The sequence below is a fragment of the Ambystoma mexicanum genome, chromosome 1q, assembly GCF_040938575.1.
Source record: "Ambystoma mexicanum isolate Mex_15411 chromosome 1q, UKY_AmexF1_1, whole genome shotgun sequence".
NCBI lineage: Eukaryota > Metazoa > Chordata > Amphibia > Caudata > Ambystomatidae > Ambystoma > Ambystoma mexicanum.
Genome location: NC_090922.1, coordinates 1290347837 through 1290361762, shown reverse-complemented (window position 1 = coordinate 1290361762; position 13926 = coordinate 1290347837). Strand labels below are relative to the sequence as shown.

The following is a 13926-nucleotide window of genomic DNA, read 5'->3' as shown; positions in this document are numbered from 1 at the left end:
AGGTATATGTGCCTGCGGACTGATGGGCGTGCAGTGATGATGGCCAAGACCTGGTGTAGGCAGCGTGACTGCGTGGCCTGTGACACCCCCCCCCCACTATGGCACTTGTCCGCTGAAATGATCCAGTGGCTAAGAAGTGCAGTACATTGAGGACCTTCTCCAGGGGGCTGAGTGCTTGGGAGCACAGGGTGGTTGATGTGAAGTCATCCTCCCACTCACTGACCAGGTTGAGTATTATGTGAGGTGGAAACCTGTACCTCCCATACACATGGTCATCAGGCATCCCAAAAAGGCTGGTTCTGGGTGTAAAAATTCTGGCCCGGACTATCCTCCTCCTCCTCCTCCTCCTCCTCCTCCTGCGGTATCCCACAGCCACTGCTGCTAGGAACGGTATGTTCATCCTGGCGTCTGAGCTTGTTTGTTGTTTGCGTGCACTTTTATGCTGTGCGGGTGGACGTACGCCTACTTCCTGCTGGCGTACATGTTTCCGGATTGGCCACGTTCGATTCCATGAATACGTGTTGTAGGCGAACGTGTAAAACTTCCCGCGCAACCCTGGGATACCCGCACCCAGCCCATTCGCGTGTGGAACTTCTCACGCACCCCTGAAATACACGTACCCCGCTCCCCCAGGCCAGATCACGTGTGGAACTTCTCGCGCACCTCTGAAAGACAAGCACATGCTCCCCCAGGCCCGATCGCGTGTGGAACTTCTCGCGCACCTCTGAAATACACGCACACGCTCCCCCAGGCCCGATCGCGTGTGGTACTTCTCGCGCACCTCTGAACTACACGCGCCCAGGCCAATCGCGTGTGGAACTTCTCACGCACCTCTGAAATACACGCACACGCTCCCCCAAGCCCGATCGCGTGTGGTACTTCTCGCGCACCTCTAAACTACACGCGCCCAGGCAATCGCGTGTGGAACTTCTCGCGCACCCTGAAATACACGCACACGCTCCCCCAGGCCCGATCGCGTGTGGTACTTCTCGCGCACCTCTGAAATACACGCTCCCATGCCATTCGCGTGTAGAACTTCTTGCGCACCCCTAAAATACATGTACACGCTCCCCCAGGCCCGATCGCGTGTGAGACTTCTCGCGCACCCCTGAAATACACGCGCCCAGGCCATTCGCGTGTAGAACTTCTCGCGCACCCCTGAAATACACGCACACGCTCCCCCAGGACAGATCGCGTGTGAAACTTCTCGCGCACGCGTGTTCCCGACACCCGTAATACTCGTTCCCCGCTTTGCGTTTGCTGTTTGCCAGTCCGGTAAACTGGTACAGGGTTGGCGCAGCCCTTTGCGATGGTTTTGCGATCTTGATGGCTTTTCCTTGCGCGAGGGCGTTCTTGGGTGCGTAACTGGCGCTGCTGCAGGGTCGCTGCGCCACGTCTGCTTTTGGATGCGAGAATCCATGAATACGCTGTGCGCGGAAATTGATTTATCGCACGCGGCTGGCGCAGACATTCGCACGGGCACGATGTGCGCCAGCCGCGTGCGACACTTTTGTGAGGAATTACATGAATCGGCCTGTGTGTCTTTAACCCATCTGGGGTGTACTATGGATGCAGATCTGATACAAACCACATCAACTGTCTAAATCTTGCCATCTACGCATCGGCATCCTCAGTAGCATCTTCCCTTACCTCTCCTACCCTCACAGAGTCACAGCAATCATGACAATCGTTCTCTCACCCCCCTAGACTATGCTACGACGGGTGTACTTTCAAATTCATGTTCATCGCTGACGTGCCCTGCACAAGACAGGCCCATACTTCCTTCAATAAAAGCTCACAAGTTAACAATAGAAACCTGCATTTGCCGCTTAGAGGATCACATTGCCTTGCGGAGGCTCTCAAGACCTGAACACCCTCCCCCCCATCCAGATGAACTAATGCCGCAATACAGGTTATTTAACCGATATCCAATAGGTCAAGGCAGCAGTGAACCCCTCATGGATGGTACTGTGGGACCTAAAGAATAAACTCCAGCAGACCACAGGACCGAAACCGCATCACACCTACGAAACCAAGAAACCATTCAGGACAAATGGGTACGTATTGCACTCCATGTCAATGGAAGATAGCCAGAGGCATGAACATTCCATCAAACACTATTTGAAGACCCTTCACGCGCCACCTCTGCCATCAGAATGCAGCTATGTCTCACAACAAAAATTCGGTCTAGCTGGATACATAATCAGTGTCCTGCACTCACATAATGTCCCGACAACCTCCCAGCACCCATCCACAAGCCTGCTCGATATGGGTTGCTAGCAAGGACTTGCCCACCCCTACCTACCTTCGTATTGGCTAAAATACAACATTCCGCAAAGTATGAACATTTAGTTAGAGCACATGAAGCATTAATGGACTTCAAGGCCATGCTTCCTGCAGAAAACACCCTCTCTCTAGGGCATCAATTTTCTTATCATTATTAGAAAGGATCGTCGGGTAGACTGCCGCCTTAGAGGTAGACGTGGCTGCCTGCAACACAAGACTCTCCGGAGAAGGAAGTCTAGAAATAAACCCTGATCTGATTGATGCCTGTACTTTGCCATGTCTTTATTAACTGCTAGTGTGGTGTCTAGCGTTTTCCAATTTTCAAGCATCCTGTTCTTTAAAGCAGTATGAAACAGCAAGACAGCATCCTTAGGAGGACCTTTATCTAGAATGTCTGTCAGATCATCCTTTTCAATCTCTCCAACAGGACAAGCCCAGCCCAGGTAACAGCATCATCATAGCCAACTGAATCTGGAGAGGAAATCCAAGTCACTTGCATCCTTTAATCAATCAACTAGGTTAAGCAACCTAGACTCATTGGAAATGAGTTAATCTCGTACATTTGGAGTACCATACTCCAATCCAAATGGAGGATTGTCCTGTTCCTCGGTTTCCTCTTCTATGGGCTCTATCATAGACTTAAAGAGGTTATCATTGGACAAGGGCTTAAAACTCGTATAGGGTTCTGACAAAATCATACACGGCATCAGTGTCTAAGGCCTCGATGTGAAGACCTTGATGCAGACTGCTTCAACCGAGCAAAAGAGGAAGGTCGTGGCTTCAACTTCCCTCGAGTCATCGAATCCATCAACGCTTCTAGAGGACGCTTCTCTGACTCACTTACCAGGCTCTTAGGCACGCAGGTAGCAGTTCTGAATGGCTTCTTGTCAGCCTTAGGACATGCAATGGGGTTAGAAGCCTTTTTAAGTTTCTTCGAAGGGCCTGAAGGGGCCGCCTTCGAGAACACATTCCCCCACATTCGGCTTTAAATCAGATTTGCTTGGGAAACAGCTGTTTTTTGGTTGGGTGCGGAATCAGACTAAGACAGGGGGTGATAGCATGACTTCTTTGACTTTTTGTGAGAAGACAAATGATGAGAATCACTCCTCAATCTGGAGCGCTTAGCATGTTTAGAACACTTTTCTCTTTGAGGTGAGATGTCCAACAAGCTTCTTTCATCAGACGATCTCTTATTTTGACAGGGTGGTAAAAGATTTGGATGATGGACTACCTAGGGTGAACATCCACTTCTCCTTCAAGGCCTTAACGATCAACGACTGGCAAGACCCACAGTCATCAACCTTATGATCCACCCCTAGACACCATAGGCATATCCTGTGCAGATCTGTAATCGACATTTTCGATCCATAGTCCGCATACCTCTTGAATCCGGTTTTCGGAGTAGACATAACTCGAGATCGAGAAAAAAAGATGAAAAATTGCCGAGATGATTGAATTGTGCTGTCTCACGGAAAAACAGAACTGAGGCAAAAGGCGTGGTGCGTGCTATTTATACCAGTGTCTATGTCACAGCCGAGAGTGGGATGGAAGCCACCCTCTGCTTTCGAAATATTTCTGAAGCTGCAAGCAGGATATTGCATATATCAAATCTGTGGAAAGACAATCCATTAGAAATAGTTTTCCTATAGTCATCTAATATGAAATTGCATCTAGTTCGAGACTCATATGTACCTTGGTCAATTTAATCTGCACTTGCACCACTATATAAAGCATTGCTGAAATTGAACATGCTCATTTCCATGATAAAATGCAGATAGAATCTGAGCTCTTTGAAAGAAGGGTTACGTTTTCAGAAGCAAACAAGTATTCCACTTAGATCATAAGGTTTAGATCAGTCACCAACCTTCTTAATATCCTCTATACACTTTATGATGTAGCTCCTCTTTATTGCTTCTTTCACTGCGTACGCATCACCCAGGATTGCTAGATGCTCATCCAGGGCTTGCTGAATTAGATTAGATGGCAAAGTTGGCAGATGTGCTAGCTCCCATAGCACCTCTAAAACCTGTGGATGAAAGTACCACTGATCAGCTATAGAACTATAAAAAATAAAACAAACATGTTTGATAATGGTTGCTTCTGCCTGCCTTGCCAGTTGTGGTATCAAATCGAGCCTCTCGACCAATGCGTCCTATCAAACTCAACAATTTGTGTCGCACTCTATCAGTCTCAATCTCCCAGCTCTGCAAAAAAAATAAAAAAATACATGAATAATGTATTAATCAATACTATGGTGCTCAAGTATTATATACAAGTCAGTTATAAAATGCTGTAATTGGTAATGCAAAAAGATGGTTTACTGACAAGTTTCATGATGTACCGTTAGGTCCCCTGTATTCTTCATTATCTCATAATAAAGATGAAGACAAAATACAGTGAGTCATACATGTATTGTTAAAGGAGTTTTTGTGTAAACCCTGTTGAGGGCGCTACAATCACTGACCTTTAAATCAGGTCTGACACCCGACAGGAAAGGTAAGTCAAACTGGTCTTAAAGGTAAGTAATGTGGACAGAGTGGCCAGCCTTAACTCAGGTAGGGATAGCGTGTTGACAAATGTAGAATTAGTCCACAAGCTCTTCTCTAGAACATACACCATACTAATATACTTTCAAATATATTATTTAAGTCAAACATATGACTACCAGGTCAATTAAGTATGTGGGTAATTATATACAGTATTAAAAAGATTGAGCATGTTAAAAAACAGTATATCTGTAAAGTCTATAAAAGGTCTCTGCTAACCCCAATGTCCATTTGTGGACCCATATCAGAGTTAAGCAGCCAATATAAAATGACAGATTGGTGGGAAAGACTAAGTGACCCACAGGTAAGTAAGCCCCCTATGGGTTTGCACACTTTTGTACAGTGTCCTAAATACATATCCCAACCCTGGTGGTCAGCAACTAATATATAGTGAGGCTAATGGAGAAAACACGGAGGAAATGATGCAAAAAATCTGTAAGAATCTGTAAGAGCTATAACAATGCTCAAAATAAACTTGGACCACCTAGGGCATAATATTAAAAGTTATGCTAATGCACACCTGTTAATACATCAAAGGCTTAGGTGTGAGGAAATAATTTGAAACTGATGACATTCAAGAATAAGAATATTTTAGAAACCGTTACATTGTTCATATATTTCAGAGAAAATTAAATACAATGTTACCAATGTTACCAAGGTTATCCACAATGAGAAAAAAAAGTCCTGCTGAAGAAATGCAGAGCAGGACTTTAAACATTAATAATACAAAAAAGAATCAAATGAAAAGGAAAGAAGGTTTAAGTTACTAACCTGCAACTATTATTCTCCAGCATGGGTCTGACATGAATTCACATGCTCATGAATATTACACGTCAAGCTGGGAACCTCTAAACCAATCACTGTCCTCTGGGTCATACTGCCCCATCCAATAACAGTCCTCTCCCTAATCCCCGCCTCTAGCAGCCATCTTCAGATTTGGCAAGTACGTAAAGTGGTAGTATGGCCAAGAAGAGCCGCAGCGGGACCGGAGGGAGGGTTCGCATGTGAATCCGTGCCAGATCCATGCTGGAGAACATTAGTTACAGGCAAGTAACTTAAACCTTCTCCAGCATGGGGTCCGGCATGGATTTACATGATCATGAATAACAAATACACAGCAGTACAACATTACCACAGGAGGTGGCAAGGCTCAACAGAAGCAATTAATACTTACCCCTGAAACAGACTCACTTCAAGCAAACAGGTTGCGTAGCCCTGCCAGGCCGACTCTTGACTCCTCCCTGGAATCCCTGGTGACGCAGTAGAACCTCGTGAAGGTATGCGTGGACCTCCACGTTGCAGCCCTGCAGATGTCGAGCAGGGCCACAATAGAAAATAATGCAGTCATTGAAACGATCGCTCTGGTGGAGTGCATTCTCAGACGGCCCCGCAGAGACCGGTTTGCCAGCCAATGAAAGTGCATGATGCAGCTGGTTAGCCATCTTGGAGATGGAAGCCTTGGACAAAGCCTTCCCATGATTCACAGGTCCAAAGTCCATAAACAATTGAGGAGTCTTCCAAAAACTCTTTGTGCGTGCCACATAGAACTTGAAGGCACAAGCAACGTCCAGCGAATGCAAGGTCCTCTCTGCCAACGACAAAGGATTTGGGAAGAAAACAGGCAACACCAAAGGCTCATTGAGGTGGAATTCCGACAGAACCTTTGGCATGAAAATGGGGTGCGTATGCAGCACCACCCTTGATTCGTGAAAAGTCAGGTAAGGCTGCTTCAGGATAGGGCCTGAATCTCATCCACTCGTCTGGCTGAAGTGATGGCCCCAAGGAATGCCTTCTTCCACGAGAGAAACTTGAGTGGGTCTTGATGCATAGATTCGAAAGGTGCCCCCCATGAGTCTGGTCAGGAACATGTTGAGTTCCCATGCCAGGGCAGGCACCATTACCGGAGGGAAAGATCGAAAAAGTCCCTTGAGAAACTCCTTGACGAGCCTGTGGGACCACACAGAGGATCTACCTGGGGATCTGGTGTATCGTGAGATAGTCGCCATGTGTACCTTGATGGATGCTTGAACAAGACCAGCCTTTGACAAGGAAAGCAGGTATGGAAGAATCTGTAGGGCCGTGAACCTCAGAGGGGTAATCTTCTGCAACCGGCACCATGTATAAAAACGCTTTAGATTATGGCCATAGCGCGTTAAGAGTCGACGACGACGCCCTGGCTTTGGTGAGGACCTCCCTGCAGTCCGCTGCGAGCTCATAACCACCAAACTCTAAGGCTGCAGGAGCCATGCCTTCAGGTTCTGAGATCCTGGGTTGTGATGAAGGTTTCGCCTCCCGCCCTGGTGAGCAGTACCAGCAACTTGACTGGAGGCGACAATGACAGGCTGAGTATGACCGGATATCAGATCTGCCTCGGCCATGCCAGGGCGATGAGTATCACCTTGCACCGACAATGTCTGAGTGCGTTGATCACACGTAGCAGGAGAGGAAATGCGGGAAAGGCGTTCAGAAACAGTCCGTCCCACGTGAAGGAGAACATGTCCCCCATGCTCATCGGTTTGTGGCATCTGCTGGCAAACCTTTGGCATTTTGAGTTCGCCGGCGTGGCAAAAATCAGAGGTCTGCCCCATTTGACAAACACACGGTCCCACCTTGTCCTGATGAAGGTCCCACTCGAGGCAGGAGCACAGTTCCCTGATGAGGGAGCCGGCTATGGTGTTCTTGATGCCTGCCAGGTGGAACAGGACAAGGAACATCCCCTGTCCGATGTCCAACACCACAAGTCCTGAGGTTCCTTGGAGAGCACTGGGGATATAGTGCCCTCTGCTTCCTGATGTAGAACATGGTGGTGGTGTTGTCCGTGAAGATCCTCACCACCTTGCCTCTCACGAGATGGTAGGAAAGACTTGAGGGCCCAGAACACTGCCCATAACTCAAGGATGTTGATGTGCAGATCATTCTCCTCAGGAAGCCACAGACGTCAGGCGTGTAGACGTCTGGTGTGATCTCCCTAACCTTCCAGAGAGGCGTCCGTGACGACAGTCTTGTGATATGGCGGGGTTTGAAATCCCGTTCCCTGGGTGATGTGGAAGGGTACCCCCCACCACTGTCGCCTGCCGGAACTCATTAAGGGGGGGATCTTGTCCGCAAAATTCCCAGATACTTTTATCCAACGCGCATCCAAGAATTCCTGTATTTGTTGCACCTGCAACTTGCAGAGACGGACGAGATAGATGCAGGACATCATGAACAGAAAATACTTGATGGCCCGAGCCGTGGCCGTCTTCGTAGAGGACAGTCACTGTCACTTCCCTTGAATGAACGCTAGCCTCTCCTCAGATGGGGATGCCAGGCAAGCTATGGTGTTGAGTCTGGCGCCGAGCAACTGCGCATTCTGCGATGGCGTTAGGCAGGACTTCGTATAGTTCAAGGAGAACCCCAGCTCTGTCAGTAGCCGGACTGTCTCCGTGTTCTAGTCGGCCAAGTCCCTGGAGCAGGATCAAATCAGCCAATCGTCCAGGAACGAGTATACATGCACTCCCTGCAGACGGAGGTAGGCCGCCACAGGGGCCAGGCATTTTGTGAACACCCTTGGGGCCGACTAAGTAGACAGGTAAGGCCTTGAACTGGCAGTGTTGACCTTGTTCCCCTGTGGATGCGAACATGGAAGTATGCAGCGTCTATGTCCTACAACATCAAGAAATCCCCTTTCTCCAGTTGGCCGAGCACGTGTTTTGCAACGTGACCATCCTGTCTTTTGGGGATTTCCAGTACTTGTTCAGACGGCGCAGGTCCAAGATGCATCTCCAACTCCAATCCCCTCCCACCCCCCAAGATGGGTCTCCAACCTCCCCCAACCCCAAGATGGGTCTCCAACCCCCCCCATCTTTTTTCTAACCAGTAAGTATCTGGAATAGACTCCACAGCAGTTGGGGAACACGCTCCATCGCCCCTTTCCGTAACATAGCTTGCACTTCTTCCAGGAGCAGAGGGATGAGCTGCTCTTTACGGGGAACTGGTGGAATACGAGGGCATCTGCGTTGGAACTCAAGGTGTGGCCCTGGGCAAGAGCGTCCAGCACCTATTTGTCAATGATCTTCCTTCATTTGCTGACTAACCTCGTCAGCCGACCTCCCTCCGGGGTGCACGAGTGGGGGCCCGACATCTTGGCCGGTTCAGGCTCGCTTGGGCACCCGGACCCTGCCCTGCGGGCGACGGAACGTTGACCTCCGCTAGGCCTGGGAGCGACTGCTGTAGACTTCCTGCATGGAGGATCGAGGTGGTTGTCTGTATGACGTGGAGTATACCTTGGATGATCTGCCAGATGTTCCCCTGGAGGAGAGAAAAGACTAGCGATGCTGCTGCAAAGTGCCATGGGAACATGCCGTCTCCGTGTCTATCTTTATGGCTTGAAGGGATTCTTCGACCGCCTTCCCGAACAAATTCTCACAGTTGAAAGGCATGTCCAGCACCTTCGCATGAACATCTTGACGAAAGTGTGTGTCCTTCAACCATCTCTGCTGACAAAGGCAAACTCCATTTCCCATTTTTCCGAAGTCTGTGTCAGCGATGTCCACTGCAACCATAATGGCATGATTCGACGGCAGCACCCTTCCTGAAAGAAGTCTAGAGCCTCAGTTTTCTTGTTGTCGGGGAGAAATTCCAGGATTGGGCACAGCTTGTACCAAAGGCTCCAAGTCATATTGGGCAAAGATAGCCAGAGCATTGGACCGGAGCTGGTGTTTCCCCTACCCCCAGGGGTTCCCGCATTTGCCACTGCCTCGGCGGGCGTGTCACAACTGAGAGACAGGGAAACTCTCTGCGCTGTAGGGACCACCGCCGATGGGTCGGTATCAGATAATAAAAATCGCCATAGAAATGTCACCGGTAAAAATAAATAAATCACAGCAAAAATGCAGTGGTTTGACCCAGTAAAGGTGTACCCCATTATACCATTTGAGGGGAGCAGGAGTTGCTGTGGGATATTTTGACCCACTCAGAGGTGCTATGTTACACCACTTTGCTGCTTAGATGCCAGAAACAGCACAAAATGGATGCACTGACTCCTGTGCGCACCAAGATCCCTAAACTGCGCTTTGCAATAAACAGAAAATGGCTGCACCGCCCTGCCAACACGCATTTCAGGTGGGGTGGAACAGAGTACTCACTGCATGAATGTGCCAGTGTGCTCTGCAACATTTTACATGGAGCAAAGGAAAGAAGCAGAATTACTTTGACATTTAAGAGGCATTTTGGATTTACAGCATTTTTTTCCAACCTTAAAAAGTATTGTTTTGGCGCTAAATCCATAATTTCTTATGAACCACTGTGACCAAAGGTGCCCTGCAATGCCCAGGATCAGTCTTGAGTCTCTGAGGAACCGGGCCTCATTGAATGACAGCTCCTACTAGTATCTTTGGAAAAGCAACCAGGGACTTTGTTTTTCATTTTCCACAGGAAACACGGATATTTCTTTGCAACAAGTATCAAGAATCAGCTGTCCAGAGAAAGACTCTAAACAAATGCTTGATACATTTATCCATGCTGCAAACAATTCCAGCACTCAAGGGAAGGACTAGAGCCGACTAATATGTGTATTTGCTGCAGATGAAAACCGAATTTAAAGAAATAAGTTTAATGTGCTTTTTCCTGAATGAAGAGCAAAATCACCTATTTTTAAAGCATATTGTGTAAGGGCTTGATTAAGAATGTAAAATGATTTACTACTGTTAAAAAACCACCTATAAACTGTTTAATTCCATAGGTTTAAAGTAAAGATTTAAAAAGGTGAAACTCAAAGCTAAACTGGTCCGAAATAGTAAACTATATAAAAAATACCCTGCTCTGCCAGTTCCAAGCCCTGAGAAAGGGTGACACCTCAAACTGCTGGCACAGGAAAAGGCTAATTACTAGCTGGAGGCCTTGAATACCCAGTACAATGGCGTTTCCCAGTTGGCATTAGACATTCGTCTTTGCCCCAGGCGAAGACAATAGCAGGCTAAAACACTCACCCTTCCAGTGGGATGGGCAGGAAGGTTCACTCTCAAAGAAGAGGGCCCTCATTCTACTTTAAAGGGATTGACATGTGCTCACACTTCGGAAAAAGAAAAAAAACTGACAAGTGACATTTGGGGTTTAAAATGCCTATTTTACAACTGACCTTTCAAGACATTTAACTTGGCAGCAATGAGAAAAAAAATTGAAAAGTGCATAATTCTAAATCAAATTATATGCTATTCATTTGAAGACTTGGTAGACTTACTACTGCATAAGGAACAGAAGTTATATAGAATTACCGATTAGGCAGAAAGTATTAATGTTGCAAACATAACATTGTTTATACATATTCTAGGGGTAAATGCGCATCTATGTACAAAATTGGGAAATGTTAGGCCAAATCTTCATGGTTAAAATGGCCAAAATGTCGCAGAAAGACTAAACTAAACCAAGTCCCACAGACTTGGGAGTTCGATTGAAATGTAACCCACACAATATGTAACCTATCTGATTTTCTTAGAGGTCATAAATATGTATTTGTGGGAAAGTTAGATTTTGGTTCCAATAGCTATGGGAGGTTCCAGACATTGTAAAAATCATCCCATAAACAGGATATCCCTTTCTGTCATCCAATTAGTGGAAAGCAAGGTGGAGATTGTGCTTTTGCCCAATCCTAGTATTAGGGGTGTGGACATTAAACCTGCCCCTGCCATATAATTTAGTGATGTCATTTGGCATGATAAATAAGGGAACCTCACAGCACACACAGACGGATTCCTGACTTCTTCCTGATTTTCTGTGTGGTGCCCTGTTCCTGAATTCCCTGTCCTTGTTCCAGATTCCTGATTTTCCTAACAAAGCTAAGGCTTCAGCATTGCTGAACTCCTTTTTCAGATAGGCCTCAAATTCTAAACAAATCCCAAAAACCCAAGGGAAAAATCTGATCCAGCTGCCTTACTACTAAATGCATTCCTGCTACAAACTCACCATCGCACTGATCTCCAGTCTCCAGTAACCAGTGCAGTCTCTGGTCTAGAGCAGTCCAGGTGACCAGAACCGACCAGCTGACCCTATCCCGCCAGATGTGCCCTGCTGTCCTTGGTTGGACTGATCCGTGTGTTGACCCGAACCCTTGATGGTCCAAAATCATAAATTAAAGTGGGCTAAGTATTAATAGAAAGCAGAGAAAATCATAGCATACCTTGCTTTGTTTTGTTCCATCCCAATCTCCAAACCATCCTATCCTTATTTTAAGAAATTGTAATATTGTCACACCTTTCTTGAAACATTGCCTTTGATTCGTTGCGCTAGTGCCAACTTCTTTAAATAATTTGTCTTGTGAAATCCCAAACCCTTAATCCTCCCTCGGGTAATCAACTGAGTCTGCCAGGGCGGACACGGAGGTGCGGGGGTTGGTTCCACGGATCAACTCTAGGGCTTACTGTGTTTACACCTGGCAACCTAGCCTGAATGCCCTAGTGTAGAGCATAACTATCCTTGTCCAAATTGATTTCCGTTTTCTTTTTCGCACCATTATTTTCCAAAAACGCCTCTCATTCAACATTGCATAACAACTCACTCAATTTAATAGCTAGAGACTTCATTTCAACTCTGGATTATACCCAAGACCTGTAGCTACGCCCCAACCTCAAAACTGCATCTTTCAGCCGTTTCTCTTAAAATCCGTTTGGTTAATTTTAAGCGGGAATCCGCATTTATGCAAAGTTTTAGACATGCGATTTTTGTTTTCAATTATTTTCAACCTTCCATTAAGATACAAAGGGTTTACTTTTGCTCAAACTATAGTGCATGATTGTTAGCATCTTTCCAATGCTGCTCCCATAGAAATCTATACTGAATTAAGGATTTTTGCACACTTTTCATTGTCTTGCTAATCCATTTTCGAATGTCATTTTAAAAAGTGTAAGATTGCAAACCCGTTTTTCTCTCGTTTGTGGAGGGATGGTGGTATTTAAATTCTGTTTACGATTCTTTATTCCTGAATACCTGCTTCTTCCTTATATCTATTCAGAATTGCTTATTGGTGGGTTGAGGAATATTGCAGGGGGAAATACTAGCCTAAGTGCTATCTTTTCAAACAAGCCAAAAGTGTTCTTTTCTCTGATGTTTTATGTTCTGTATTGCTAAAAGTGAATTTAACTGCCTTACATATCTTATCTGTTATTGTCACCACATTGGTGATTGCTGCTCCCTATTACCAAGTATATGTTTAATTTGAATTTTAATAAATAAATATTACCTTTACCAACCAGCCCGATTCCTGGTCCATTCTGACCTGGGGTATTTTGAGAAGGAGTGTGATATGAGTGGTATATCACTCAGAATATTGACCCTATAGCCATAATAAAATAAGCATTTCATTTGTGAGCTGCATACTAGGCTGAGACCAGGGTGTCCCCCCTTAAATGGTATAATGGGTCCGGGGTGTGAGGGGGGGTCCCCCGCATCCTTTACATGATTATGGCAGCAAACCCACAGCCTTTTTGCTGCAATATTTTGTATTCACAGCCATTTTTGCCGCAATTTTACGAGATGGAACCGTTGGGTCAGTACCACTCGCCGTAGCGGTCGCCGCAGAGAATGTCTACGAAGTGGTCGACTGAGCCATCGGCTGCGTCTGATGAGCCTGCTGTAAGGCCTTCTTCTGTTCCGCCAGCCTCTGTTTCTCTGATTTGTCCCCAAACAAGGCCGGGGTGGAGGACTTCCTCTTTGAGGAGGAACTCTATGGCAGGCTGGCTAATGAGGCGGCCAGTGATCTATCCGGCCTCGTACCCGCTTCAGCGGCGAATCAGGCGGAATCGGTCTTGCAGCTTTGGACCCCCACGCATGGGACGTCCTCAAAGGACTTAGACCTCCTCCCGGAGGGAGACCACTCCTCGAACCCGGTAAGGCATGCCCAATGCTCGGAGCACGGGTCAGAGACCTTGCTCGCCTTGAGCCATGCTGCCAGCCTGCTATAACGGTCTTTCTTTGTTTTCTTCATTGTGGTACAGGTGCAGGCAGTACAGACACTTCTGATGTTTGTCCTCCTGGAAGATGTTCTTAGCCCGCATTGGGTGCAGGGCCTGAAAAGGGCCCTTCCCTCCTTTTTCTCCTCTGTCACGGTCGGAGGGAATGA

The 13926-nt window shown here is 46.9% G+C and overlaps 1 protein-coding gene across 2 annotated transcripts in view; it reads right to left on the bottom strand.

The window, feature by feature from the left end:
- The window catches only part of USP24 (ubiquitin specific peptidase 24), a 2799104-nt gene that overhangs the window by 2577442 nt on the left and 207736 nt on the right, over positions 1-13926 (bottom strand). For both annotated transcript variants that reach the window (XM_069642114.1, XM_069642115.1), the window contains exons 14-15: positions 4395-4490; positions 4151-4312 (exon numbers count right to left, since the gene is read on the bottom strand). In XM_069642114.1, the coding sequence (XP_069498215.1) occupies positions 4151-4312; positions 4395-4490 (258 nt within the window). The remainder of the gene's footprint in view (positions 1-4150; positions 4313-4394; positions 4491-13926) is intronic.